General features: G+C 38.6%; 1 protein-coding gene across 1 annotated transcript; it reads right to left on the bottom strand.

Moving 5' to 3' along the window:
• On the bottom strand, window positions 1-14,531 carry LOC129437754 (TRPM8 channel-associated factor homolog). Its single transcript, XM_055196044.2, has 8 exons — window positions 14,379-14,531; window positions 9,733-10,460; window positions 8,649-9,640; window positions 8,429-8,523; window positions 8,075-8,288; window positions 6,765-7,004; window positions 2,147-2,484; window positions 1-1,936 (listed from the first exon to the last, which is right to left on the bottom strand). Exons 2-8 carry the CDS (start codon window positions 10,347-10,349, stop codon window positions 1,694-1,696), a joined length of 2,739 nt encoding a protein of 912 aa, XP_055052019.2. The 5' UTR covers window positions 10,350-10,460; window positions 14,379-14,531; the 3' UTR covers window positions 1-1,693.
• Window positions 14,532-15,081: the final 550 nt, after the last annotated feature.

Genomic DNA, 15,081 nt, shown 5'->3' with positions numbered 1-15,081 from the left:
TCAACTCAAATCAACGGTTTTATTACACATTGCAGATGAATGTCAGTTTTAAAGTGACTGACTTCAATAGGCCTACATAGTATAATTTTAATATCAGTACTTAACCACAAGGGGGAACTATACTTTCATTGTCATGTGTGTTCCCTGGGAGTCAAACCCACAACATTTGCATTGTGCTCTACCAACCGAGCTACAGGGACACAAGGTTAAATAATATTGTTTTACATACAGTTTGCTATTTGTTAAAAGAGTATATTTTGTTTGTGCTACCAGTTTGCCCTCATTATTGCTCTTCAGTTTGACACTCTGTAAACCAGTGGTCTCAAACTCTCGGTCAGCCGTTTTAAATAAAGATTATTGAAGTAAATGTTTTCACCCCCCGACATTTTACAAACACACATTATTCCAAAGGGCTATGCTTATGTGAACAGGGTGAGTATATAATGTCTATATATAGTTCTATATATCTATATATAGTTTTTGTTTTTTTGTTGATCTTAATTTTTCTTCTGTTAAGAGGTTATTTAAATAATTGTGGCTTGAAACAGAGGGACAATTTACCGGCTTGTGCTGCCTCTCTATGGGGAGAGCAATATAATCTGGCACTTTAAACCCCCTTGGTAGGTCACTAGATACAACCAAGACCGTTGAAATGAATAAACTAAACTAATCTAAAGTAAAAAAAAAAACACCAAGCTCACAAAGACAAATTATATAGTATTTATAAGCAACCCAAAGAGCTGTAGGGATGACATATTTTTGTAAGCCAGCCCAAGAGGTAAGCTTCACATGGGTGCCCTCCACAAAAAGTCAGTAAGATTTTTCCATAGGCTTTGGATTATCACAAAACTAAGTTGCATGTGCTCAACAAAAGGTTATAATATTTAGACGTTTTGCCCATCAAGATAATCTTAACAATAAACACAACTAGTTTGGATAATAGATCAATTTAAGTTTGGAAATTGAGCTACACTGCAAAAAATGACTTTCTTACTTAGTATTTTTGTCTTGTTTACAGCAAAAACATCTTTTCTTGATGAGCAAAATGACCTTGGAAAATAAGTCTAGTTTTTAGACAAAACATATAAAATTTAAGAGAATTTGTGGTTAAAAAAGCACCAAAAAACTGCCTTATGAAATAAGACAAATTTTCTTGAATTAATAAACTTATTTCAAGAAAAAAATATTCCCTTTTTGCTTATTTCAGGCACTAATTTACTTACAGTTTATACTTTTCTGTCCAAAACTAGACTTATTTACCAAGGTAATTTTGCTAATCAAAAAATACATCTTAGTTTAAGAATTTTTAGATATCTTTACTGAAAACAAGACAAAAACACTAAGTAAGAAAGTCACTTCTCTGCAATTTCTGTAGTCTCAGGTAGTGACTTAGCAACTGCCCTTATTAAAACGTGTAAAACTTTATAAACTGGGGTATTACTGATGTGTTTTATGTCAAAAAATAAAACGTAAATATATCTTAAGCTTGTGTTAACCACAGATCTTATTTAAGGCGTTTAACCAAAAACACACTGACGTTGGGACAAGAGAACTGGAAGAGCTTACTCGTCTTTCGATTTGGGCATATGAAAATATTGTCATCCTTGCAGCTCTATTAACCCATATCAATCTACTCTTATATCTTATTTTAATCAGATTTCACCCTGTAATTATTAAAACTCTCTCAGGTGTCTTATTTATCCTGCTTCATTGGATGATCGCTCCACTCTGGAAGATGAGAGATCTTCTGCTCAGTGCTGGGCTCGATCGGCCAACCCCAGGCTTTGAAGAAGGACGACAGATTCATTTTCACCACCTTAGAGAAGGTCTCAGCGTACAGATTCATCTTGACTGGATTGTTATTGGGCACTTCAGTCATTTCATGATATGCAGCAAAAACCTTCTTGAAAGCATCCCAGCCAAATTTGTCTTGAAGCTTAAAAAATGAAGTATTATGATTATGAATACAGTGATGATAAAATTAAATGATTTTTTTTCTTATATTCAATTATTTTCTTCTATGATATAAAATGAGTTGTTTGATAAACGTTTATAAAAGCTGCCATCCATAAATTACCAAAATGTAGTGATGTATAGAAAGACATGTTTAACTGGTTAAAACAAACATTGTGCAGTCTGTTCCTACCTGCATATAAGTCTCCAGTGCTGTCCACATGGTCCATTTTTTCAAATCTTTGCCACCTTTGGCATAATCTCTGGCGCGAGCCTGGCGACTATCTAGGGTCATGGCTTGGTGAGCAGTAGCCCTGTCGATACCAAGCACCTCCTCATGCACATACACTGACCACAGGTTGCAGGTGCACTCAGTTGTGTGTGGACGAAACTCCCAGATTCCACGCTGCTGGTTATGACCAAGCTCATGTATAAATCCCCATATACCCTTTTTACGAGCACCCTCTGGATTTATCAGATCTGGGGCGCAGCTGGACTGAATCATGACGGGATATCCAGAATGCATAAAGCCTGGGGATAAAAATGAGAAGTGGGTGTTGTGATGCGTTTGATAGAATACTATAGATGTATTTTACTCAAAACTGTTCACACTATGTCTTCATCAGAATACAGAAGAAGATTATTACATGTTTTTACGTTTAGACAGATTCAATACAATGACAATAAATTATTGAGTCACACCTCCAAGAATGTAAGCAAAGTGTAAATGGGTGTGGCTTGCTGTTCATTGTCTAAGTAGACTACAGTGATGATATAATATCATGGTGGCTGTAATGACACTTTATTAATTCATTTTGCATTGACATTTTACAATGTTGGCATTAACAAGAGTAGTAATTAGAAGGAACTTCCTGTCAAAATATCATTTATAACCCCATGTCAATCATGTTTTGACAGGTGGTGCCCCAACCCTATCAATCAAAAACTGTACACACTGGAAAGTTTAAAATGACGTGTTTATGGGGTTTTTAGGCTGCTGTCCGGATGACCGTCATTTATGATGCGTCAATCAAAGAGTTGTTTTCCTTTTGTGTCTGTTTGTTGTTGCGCAATTGTTTGTCATATTTATTGTTGTGCCAATCAAAAGGGTCAATATTTTTTGGTGCATGTTAAAAGTTGTACATAGGTTTATTTTTTGGTTGTCATTTTTATGGCAGGGGTCTCTGTGTGCTCTCTCCCCCCCACAGCCCATCACTCCTGAGCTTGTAAATGAGTATGTGTTCCTTGATGGTAAAATAAATGTAATTCTGTCTACCTGTGAATCACTTCACAAGCTCTGTGAGTCTTTTCACGATTCGCTCTCTTTTGTTCACACGCAATAAAGCTTGTGCTCACCGGCGATAGAAAACGTGCACCAGGCGTGCACTCATATTGACTACTGCCGTTGTAAAGTGACGCATGCACAGCTGGAGCGATGTAGTTTGACGCAACGTTAGCTCACAGTACACACATCTGGTGGTTTAGAAAGACAACGAAGGTGCAAGTCTAGAAAGTAAAGAGCGACAAGACCATCTCAAATGATCACGCCCTGATCACACCATTCATATTTATAATCTATATAATATATATAAGATCTTATATACAGGTATGTTCCCTGTCTGTTTTGTGCATATTCATGCTTGTTCGTTTTACATGCTTATGTATGCATAGATACTAAATACAATGCATACTATATCTTCAATAGCCTACAAAATAAATAACTGATTAAAAAACAAGATTCTGTCTATAAAGATTTATATTTTGTTATCATTAATGCATTTTCACTTCAAAACTAACTTTAACTTCTTATATTTCTAAAACTGTGATGAGCATTTAGTTAATGAGTGGCAATTTTCTGCAAATTTGTATATTCCAAAAACTATATAAACATAAATCTTATAAACATATATACTTTTACACTTTTATTTTGGTTTTATTATCACCACAAGTTGCTGTGTGTGGTTGATAAATAAAGTGTCTTGTGTTTATGCTCAAGTGGGCTCAGTGATATGTTAATATTGATATTATGGTGTTTTCTGAGTCAAAGAGGGAAAACTCATAGCCTGACGTTGTCATACTCAATTCTAGTCAGAATTTGAGTCTGATACCGCTCCATTGAGCTAAAATTATGAGGCGTGTCTCAACCAAAAAATGCCTCTGCACTCAATTGGATAGACATACGACCAATCAGAGCAACGGAGTGTGTGACTTATGTTGAAATGGCGTCTTTAGCACCGAACTGCTAGTAATTTCGCTACAATGATACTAACATCATTGTAATTATACTAAGTCTGAGTTAGCGAAGGTACATTAACACCTAGGGCCCTATTTTAACGATCTGAAACGCAAGTGCGAAGCGCAGAGCGCAAGTGACTTTGTGGGCGGATCTTGGGCGCTGTTGCTATTTTCACGGCGGGAGAAATAAGTCTTGCGCCGGGCGCAAATCAATAAGGGGTTGGTCTGAAGTAGGTTCATTATTCATAGGTGTGGTTTGGGCGTAACGTCAAATAAACCAATCAGAACGCTATCCAACATTCCCTTTAAATGCAAGGGCGCAAGTTCCATGGCGGGTTGCTATTATTATGACGGATTTACCAGGCGCACGCCCGGAGCGGTTCACAGCCGAGGAGACCGACGTTCTTGTAAGAGCAGTCAAAGACAGAGAAGTTGTTTTGTATGAGGATGGGAGAAACCCGCCCGAATCAGCGTCGCGGTTAAACAGGCGTGAGAGGAAATAGCCGCAATTGTCTCATCAGCTGCGCCAAGCACTACAATGATGTCAGGAGACGGGGGGGATCCCAAGTTGCCAGCATAAATCGGGCACGCCGGGCACACAGGAGGACATCGCTGCGTCCACCCTCACAGCTGAAGGGGTTTGGGGGCTTTGAAATCGGACACAAGAAACGCAAGGTCCAACCCCAAAGTACACTTACAAATCAAGTTCATATACATAAAGGTTTCTTATGAAAACATTTTAATTATTATTTACATAAAATAAACATAATACAGCCACACAACAAACTTATGAAAATATTTTAATCGTTATTTGCATGATAATTGTTTAACGCTGCCACACAAAATAAATAAAAACTATCACCACAATGCTCACCACTATGATTTCCCTTATCTCATGTATTAATATTTTTTATTGTAACAATTTATGATGATTTCCCTTATCTTATATTTTTTATTGTAACAATTTATGATTTGCAAAAATAACTGTTGCATCTGTGTAGATAAGATAAGCAATGCGCGTTGTGCACGCTATACATTATGGTCAAGCATGCGCCCTTAAAATAGCATAATGAACCACGCGCAACGCGCCACTGACTTTAGACTAGTTTTTTTTGGTTAGTAGCGCAATTGTTTTTTGAAACTGCAAAATAGCATAAGAGATGGTTTGCGCCGGAGCACGCCTCCTTTTTTGCGCTGAACCGCCCAGGGAGCGCAAGTTCATTCCCTAGTTTGCCGACAAGCATCTGTGGAGGGAAAAACCCGCTGTGCGCCGGTGCAAAATACGAAATGATACATGCGTCACTGACAAAGTCAATTGCGCTGGGTGCAAGATAGGGCCCCTACTATGTTTACAACATTTCATTTATATCACAACATTAAGTATTTACTAAGTCATACAGTAAGACTGTCTCTTACCATTTGTACGTTAGGTGAACTTCATCCACGACGATAGCTACCCATTATGTTGGCTTGAAAAATATCGGAGCCTAGCATGTCCCTCCACTTATTCAGCAGTCACGATTCCAGGCTTCCGAAAAGAAGCTGGCAACGACCGCTAATTATATCCATCTCGTCGTGCACGCCGAGTTGCATCCCGTGATACCCATTTCAGTTGCTTCTTTAACTTTGTCCTCCATAAGAACCAACTTCTGCCGAATCCCATAGGAAGGACGGCGAAAACATAAACAAATGCCTTGATCGCGTTTCTCTGTTCCTCTTTTTAAATCAATGCTCTGTCGATATCTTTTAGAACAGACTCAATGTCAGAATCCACACATCTGAATTCACCAGCGGCAGCCATTTCATTGTAAACAGATTGAACACACGCGCTCTTTGGTGACGTGGTTGATACGTTACTGTTGATCATCTGTCCATCATCGTATGAAGCCCGCCCTCACAATTTGATTCGTTGGCCGGTTTTGGGACTCGCATAGTAGCTCCTCAACGGAAAAACGCCAGACCGATCTTCCCGTTTTTCAAATTGTGGTGGGCGGGGCTAAGATCGGTTGGCACCCAGGCTAGAAAACTCACTGTTGTATGTCTTGAAAGAAACTAATGCATTTTGTGATGTAGATTACCTAGATATTACACTTTTTTTAAATGAGACTATAAATCGAGGCTAAGGGGGGCCTACAAAACCAAATGAACTGAATTACAGATGTGAAAACACCCATAAATGACGGTCATCTGGACCGCAGCCTAATAAACCCATAAAAACATCACTCAAAACTGTCTAATGTGTACAGTTTTTGAGTGATGGGGTGGGGCACCACCTGTAAAAACATGATTGATAGGGGGTTATAAATCATATTTTGACAGGAAGTTCCTTCTAATTACTACTGACAAGTTACCTGTTGTCAATAGTGATGCACTTCTTAATGTAGCCCAAACAATGCAAGAAAGGTCTCATGATTTTACCCATAAATTACTATCATTAATTATTATTGTCTGTAACTGACCAGATATTTAATAAATTGTTTTTTTGAAGAAAGAAGTCAAATTGGGATTGGAATCATGTGGGAGTAACTAAATCATGTTATGCTCTTTTTGGGTGAATATTTAATAGTATCTCATACCGGCAGAGATCTGAACATCTGCAACAAATCGCTCCTTGCGGGGGAACTTATGAGGTATTGCTGCCAGGTCAGCTATGCCTCTCATTATTGCATCCCAAAGTTTCGCCACCTCATCCGGACGATCCAGCTTCCGTATCACATCTGAATGTAATGTGATGATGAGGTTCTCAAATTCAAGCTCCGCCCAGGGTGCTGGTGCCTGACGGATCCCACCAACCCAGTCGGCTACACTGGTCTCTCCTGAAGGGACAAAGCCAGTCAAATTTCGAAACTTTACTACACTATTTTACATGCTTTTGAAACATATTCATATTTAGAAGATGCATATCAGTGAAATCTTAAAGGATTAGTCCATTTTCTTAAAAGAAAAATCCAGATAATTTACTCACCACCATGTCATCCAAAATGTTGATGTCTTTCTTTGTTCAGTCAAGAAGAAATTATGTTTTTTGAAGAAAACATTGCAGAATTTTTCTAATTTTAATGGACTTTAATAGAACCCAACATTTAATAATTGATTCAGTACTTGACAGTTTTTTTCAACGGAGTTTCAAAGGACTATGAGCAGTCCCGGGCGAGGCGTGGGGGTCTTGTATAGCGAAACGATTGTCATTTTTGACAATAGAGATAACAAATATACACTTTTAAAGCACAACTTCTCGTCGTGTAGATCCGGTCGTGATGCGCCAGCTGACCCCACTACGTCACCGCAATACGTCATCACGTCAAGAGGACGAACGCGAAACTCCGCCCCAGTGTTTACATGTGTTGAGAAAGAGGACCGTTCCTACGTTGTTGTATGCCAACTGATACTAATTAATATCTTTGTGGCAGTTTATTGTTTAAAATGGTCCGCAAATGTGCGTTTTATATATGTTACACGTGACCTCCCTACGTCACTACGCATTTACGTTAGATCGGGCTGGACCGGACCTTGACGAAAAATTGTGGTTTAAAAGTATATATTTTTTATTTTTCTTGTCAAAAATGACAATCGTTTCACTAGATAAGACCCTTATGCCTCGTTTGGGATTGTTTATAGTCCTTTAAAACTCCGTTGAAACAAACCGTTACGTGTTGAGTTAAGTATTAAATGTTGGGTTCTATTAAAGTCCATTAAAATTAGAAAAATTCTGCAATGTTTTCCTCAAAAAACATAATTTCTTCTGGACTGAACAAAGAAAGACATCAATATTTTGGATGACATGGTGGTGAGTAAATTATCTGGATTTTTCTTTTAAGAATATGGAATATTCCTTTAAGTTTCAAAATCTCACTGTGATGTTCATTGTTATATTTAACATTCTTACCAGACTTGAAGAACGGAGCCTGTACTGCAGTCTGCACCACAATTTCCACCCCATCCACTTTGGTTTTAGGAGGTGCAACTAGGTAGATGAGCCCTCCCCATAGATTACAGATCTGAACCATTTCATTGTCCAACAAGAAGCGCTCATGGACCACAGGAGCCCGTTTCAAAACATCTGCAGCCCCAATGTTATCTGTGTGGCAACCAATCTGGACCTACATACAGTTGGAAACATGCTGTCATAATCCTATTATTGTGTGATTAAGTGTTGAATACAAGTTAACAAAAATTGCCAATATATGGTATTAGACTGGACACATCTAAATAATGTACTTGAGAGCATGAATTGGATTACCTTCCAGTTTTTCCCAATGAGCTCTGGAGGTATTACCATCTGTGTCCTCATACCAGGAGAAAGATACAAGCCTGTGCTTATCCATGCTTCAGCACCTAAAACAAGTGATGTGCTGTTAAATATGTGAGAGAATTGAGAGAATTGACTTGTTACACAGCTCTTGTGTGTAACAAGTCAATTCTCTCCTACTTGCGAATTTACAAGAAGAAAACTTTAATACCACCAGTGTCGGCACTAATACGAACTCTTGCATCAGTCACAGTGGGCAGGTTAGGTATATCCTTAATGATGTATGGCAGGAGGGCATCAGGGTCAGACATGGTTTTGTAAAGTTCAGTCGCGATTTGAAGCATAAGGTAGTCTTTGGGGGCTTTAATAGGGTGGGTACTACCCACCTGTGGAACACCAATCTCCTTCACCATGTCGGTAAAATGAGTTACCATTGAATTATAAGAAGCACAGTCATGTGTACGCATACGAAGGTATTTGGTACAGTCATTGCCAAGTTGTTTCAGGGAACCCTCTACATGAGGAGCAAGTTTTTGCCCCTTGGTTACATGCTTCCCAAAGTGTCCCAGTACATTACGAAAGTGGTACACATCTTTAAAACCCTCCTTGATTTCTGCGGCTTTGTATAATCCTCCATTTACAGTGCTGGCCAAAATACTGAGTCCCATCTTGTTAAGAATGCGATTTCCTGGGTATTCAGTCGTCACATTGCGGCCATGGTTTTTATGGGCCCAATTCCAGGCTTGACCTCCGATCAGAAGACCACTACCTTCTGCCACAAATTCTTGGATCTTTTCACACTCTGCATCACTGTAGGAAGTGCAGACATGGACACTGAGATCTTCTCTGAAGTTAGTTAACTGGCAGTTCAGACCGGATTTGCTCAGTATTTTTTGGGCTCCTGTGAGTTTGGGAATGATCCCAATAATGCCTTTACGCCCCTCATCCAGCCAGTTGATTGCATTAATCAGGAAGGTGGACAGAGATTCACGGCCCAGGTAGCTTTCGTGGGTTAAAACAATTACCCGTCCTTGTCCATAGTAGGCGCCGGCAATGAATACTTTTCCAGGTGGAGCTACTGCAATAGGAAATGCTAATGGTCCATGCACCATCAGCTCAGAAGCCACAGCCACGCCTTGGATGTCAAACTGAGGCACACCTTTCAGCAGGAATTCTAGGTCATTCTTAAAATCCTTGACGATTCTGAAAATTAACGATACAATTGTTACAAGAAAGTTTGAAAAATGTGTTTAGTAAAATAAGTATGTCAAAGTTAAAATGTCTGCTGAACTTACGATACAGCAAGCCAACTAGAAGGGATATTTGAAGGCACAGGAATCACGGCAAGTTCTCCCTGGTGTTCTGAAAAGTAAATTCCTGCAACGCTGCAGACCATGTTTCCGGGGAAGTTCAGAAAAACATCCTTCTTTGGATTAGCCTTAGCCCAGCTCCATGCTTGGCCAGCAATAATCAAACCACCCCCAGCTTTGACAAAAGCAATCAAATCCTTTGCACAAGCATCAACGCTGTAAGCATCTGTAATATATACAGCCAATCCCTCCCGAAAATCTCCAAGCTCTGTGGTGATAGACGAATTGCAGAAGTTGTCAGCTACTGGACCTACATTCTTCTGAATCCCTACAATGCTGGCATCACCGGTACATGGCATGAGCCACATCAGGGCATTCTCTATCAGGCTGGGGAAACGGGTCAAATAGTCTTCATGTCCCAACACCACCACACGTCCCTGACCGTAACGAGATGCAGCCATCAGAACTTGACCTCTTGGATTCATGGCAAGTGGAAAGGCATCGGAACCGATCAGCACAAGATCACTAGGGACCGCTTTTCCTTGAAGGTCAAGCTCACTTAGACCAGTCATGATGGAGCAGTAGTCATCTTCACGCGACATGATGCTTTAGTTATCTTTATTTGGTCAAAAGGTGTTTTTCACTCTTAGTTTTGCAGATTGAGTACTTGATTTGTCCAACAGGAGGTTTTCCAATGCCCCAGGCTAAGTTTTCTTCACAAAGACAGAAAATATTTTAAATACAGAACGAATATAATTTTATTACATTTTACTTAAATATAAAAACTGAATCCAGATTTTAGAGTTATGTCACAATTGTGTTATGTGTTTTTGTTTTGTTCATTGTTCATCTCTTTTATTATGAAGTTCTGTGTTTTATAGTAATGTCTTTTATTTAAAAAAACCTAATTTTCATGGTTTTCTATTGTTTCCCCATTCCCTAATGTGTCATGTTCTGATTGATTCCCTGTAGCCTTCATGTTTCCCCATTGTCCTTTTATGGACGTGTGTTGCTTTGGACGTAACGAAATAATTTCTTATTTAATGCCATGAAGTTATGAAGTGGGATCTTTACTGGAAATTATAGACATTGCTTAATTGTTAAGTGGCTCTTCTTTCACTGTGGGAACGATGGATGAGGAGCCCCATAGTCTCACAGTGATTACCACATCTGAATCTCCACACGTCGTGAGTCTCCATGCATCGTGACTGCTCAGCTAGAGCCCACATGTGAGATGGCTAAGAATACCTGAGCCAGTTCACAAGATGGCCGCCTCTATATTGTTTCAGGTGAAATTCAGGACCAGACGGCTGGTTTTGAATCTGGGGTGCGTTTCCTAAACAATGACGTAACTCGCTGCTGAATCAACATAGTACGATGCATAGTTGGAGAAACTAACTACCTTGTCAAGACAGTTTCCCAGAAGCATAGTAACTTTGTCGCACATTCGTCGTTTGAACCATGTTGGTTTAACAACATAGTTGATGATGTCATGTGGGAGGTGAGGTACTAATTGATCTGTGCAAATCGATTTAATGTCAGATTATTGCTGTAAATAACATAAATTGCATTGGAAGACTGATTTTGTTAACGTAATTAAGTTATCTGTTGTTTATTTTCAAGATATTTAATTCATGCACAAGTTCCCTCTTACTCCTCCCAGGGATGAACTTTGTCAGTAACGATGAAACTTACAACAGTAGTTGGCTAACAATGCTTTTGGGAAACGCACCCCTGGCCGACACTCCACTATAGTGTCAGTGCGGGCGGCTGGTGCTCCTAGTCTGGTGGTCTCCAGTTCTGTGGTCTCTATGTTGCCTGAGGTATGTCCTTTGTCTTCTGTGCTCCCAGTGTTTGCCATGTCTCTGTGATGTGTTTGATCTGCTCTCTACTCTTCAGGGGTCCGTTCTTCATACGTCGCTTAATACATCCGAGATCAAATTACACATCCGAGGTGTTCAGATCTCACTAATTATGAACTCACTTATTCGGTTCTTTGAACACCTCTGCTGTTGATGATTAGTATGGCAGGATTGAAAATGACCGGTTGTTACAATGCCCATTTTTAACCCCTGCAATGCGAGAGCTATTGATGAAAGGTTATTGTGAACTTTTTATAATGCTGCTTTTGTTAACCCATCTAAAGCTAATTTTGTACATAAAATCACCCTACATAATGTAAAATATTATGCGAAAATATTATCTTAATATCTTTAACATTCACATTCAACATATCTTGATATCTTATCACCTCCGCTTAAATAGGTGCAATCTAATCTTGTTTATATGAAATAAACCTGCTCCCAAGCAGGTTTAGGCTGACAGAGAACCAAATAATCCAAGATTAAGCCAAATCATTAACAATCAAATCCAGCTAACTGAGTAATCCACATACGAAGAACGGACCCCTGTTCCACAAGAAGTTTTTTCAAGCCCAGGAACCTGAGTCTATACCATGCCTGAACCACTTTCCAGTTACCATGATTCACGGCCGAGGACCGCTGCTCCGCAACTTGACATACTCACGGACTATGAAGTTCTGTCTTTTATGTTCATGTCTTTTATTTTGAAAATCTTTATTGTCATGGTTGTCTCTTGTTTCCCCATTCACGGATGTGTCATGTTGTGACTGGTTCCCTGTGTGTATATAAGCCTTCATGTTTCCAATTGTCCTTTGTTAAGCTTTGTTTAAATGTATCTGCTGAAGGTGTCATGCCATGCCACGTTTTGTGTTTGTTCCTGTTTTTGTCAACAAAACTGCACTTGGGTCTACAACTCGTCTCTTCTCAGTGGATATATTGTTACACCATTCTTATTAATATGTATTAATATTGAATAAAAATAATTTTACCACACTTTCTAATTCTTAATTTTACTTGTCTTTATGTAAACCATCCTTACTCAAACAGGTGTGGGAATGTTTGTATTATACCATGCCACACCCACAATCAGCACACCCAAAAATACACCCAAAATTGTTCATTACAAAACAAACAAAAGATGGTTTGTGAGATCCGATTAGCTTTGAGACAAAACCATTTTTAGAATTTAAACTGAACATTGACTACATAATAATAATAACAATATTAGTATTTATATGGAGTCAATAAAACACATTTATCATGTCACCTTAGGATATCCAATATTGTCTTATGTTAATGCAGTCTTTGTTATCTTTAAATACTCTAAAGAACACAACACCAAACAGACACTCAAAAAACAAACGGTGCTAAATAGCACTAAAAGTGGTTCACTGGATCATTATCATAGAGGAACAATTTTAAGTGCCGTATAGCACCTATGTAGCACCTGTGTAGAACCATATTGTGCTATATAGAACCATATCCGGTGCTATATCATCCCCAGATGATTATTCATAGGTGCTTTATACGTGCTACATATCATATATAAATATAGGCTGTGCCTATAACCCCTCCAGCCGTTACTTAATTACGATACAGCACTTGCCTCGGGTACCTTAACGGTTACCAAACAATATTAAAGTAAAAAAAAGTATTAGTGCAATTTTCATGAAGTTAAATTAATAAAAACATTCCTTCCACTAGAAAAGATAGTCCCTGACTGTGAACAGCAACGTTCCAATGTGAAATATGCATAAAAGCTCAAATAAAAACAACAAACTGTTCTTAAAGCAACACCAAAGAGTTTTTGCTCTTTGCTCCCCCTACAGGTTAGAAGCGTAATTGTCCATTACCCACTGTCATAAATACTGAGGCATAGCTGGCTCTGATTGGATTGTAGGTCTGCCGTAAAGCAAGTTTTTGTAGTATTCACTCGGACTACAGGACCGCTACCCGACGGTTGGAAACTTCTTTAGTGCGGTTTTGGCCGATAGAGGGCTGCAAAGCGAATGTGAAAGTGCTGTTCACCCTGTTTAGAGTGGATGAACGACTGAAACTGTTTTGGAAACGTTATTTTAAGGTAAAAAAAACTCTTTGGTGTTACTTTAAACTTATACGTGTGGTTGCTAATGGCGCAGTGATAAATAGAACCGTTGGGTGAAGCGAAGTCATAGCCGTGTTTTATCGTGAATAAAGCACAGCTATTGACCAATCAGAATCAAGGATCGGAACTAACCATTTTATAAATATATACACACATGCACACACAAACAACTATATTATAGTGTGCTGATGGTACTATAGAAATACTATTATAAATGGTTATTCCGTGGTATTTTTAGAGTTACCAATGTTAATTTTTGTAAGGGTAGTTCATGTTAATTTATTTTATAGTGTCCTGAAGGCTTTACAAAAATTATATACATTTTCAGACTATAAGTGATTTTGTTTGTTGAATTTATTTAAAATAAAATGTAGTCTCTGAGGACCCTATACTGAAAAATCCAGCTAAGACCAGCACCTGCTAATCTTCCAGTCTGACCAGCTAGACCAGCTTAAAAAGTGACCAAAACACAGCTAGACAACTTTAACTGTTACTTGAAATACAAGCAAAGTGCGCAAACATTTTAGCCTACATTTAAAATAAAAAATCAAATAGTAGCATACGTCCAGCACAACTGTTTCATGCAAGAAAATGGATAAAATCATCTTTTTAAGTTGCAATGTATTTAACATTGTTTTGATATCTTGTAATTCAGCTGTACTCACCTGTGAATGGAGATGCAGTGCTCTCTAGTAAATGACGTCTCTGGATATCAAGTGGAGTTGGGTGATGGTCCAGCGCTTATACTTGGTCGAGGTCCTGAGTTCAAAATTACAGACAAGAAGTGCTCGGGACATCGGAGTGAGTTGTACAGTGGGATCACAGTACGCCCATCCCAGTTAGACAAATGCACACGTAATGCATGTTTATATAGACTTACTGAAGCATTTTAATTCACAGTCAAACATTTGGCCAACTATGCAAAATAAGAAGTCCTAGTTACACAGGAAAATAATCAGGATCTCACACCAGACAATGGCAATTAATTTTTATGGGAACTTCAATATGTGATGACTCACATATGAGAGGTATTTGTAAATGCAAACCTGTTTTTTCACAGTTAGGGCCCAACCCATCTTCTAAGTGTTTGGGATTTTTAATGATTTTGAAAAACAAATATAAGTTTTCATTTGTACATAATTTTTACTGGTTCTGTTTAGGGTTTTCTGCACAGGGGAGTCCATTTTAAGAAGAATGCATTGCAGTGCATTACATATATGTAATATGTACAGTATGTAGCACAAAGACCTTTGGACCTAGGTTCAAAGTTTATGCTACATACTGTATATATTTGCAATATAATGTACTGCATTGTTGACATTTTTCTTCACAGGTTTTATAACACCTGGTTTCACAGACAATGCTTAC

The sequence above is a fragment of the Misgurnus anguillicaudatus genome, chromosome 24, assembly GCF_027580225.2.
Source record: "Misgurnus anguillicaudatus chromosome 24, ASM2758022v2, whole genome shotgun sequence".
Classification (NCBI taxonomy): Eukaryota; Metazoa; Chordata; class Actinopteri; order Cypriniformes; family Cobitidae; genus Misgurnus; species Misgurnus anguillicaudatus.
This window is presented reverse-complemented; position numbering and strand designations above follow the sequence as displayed.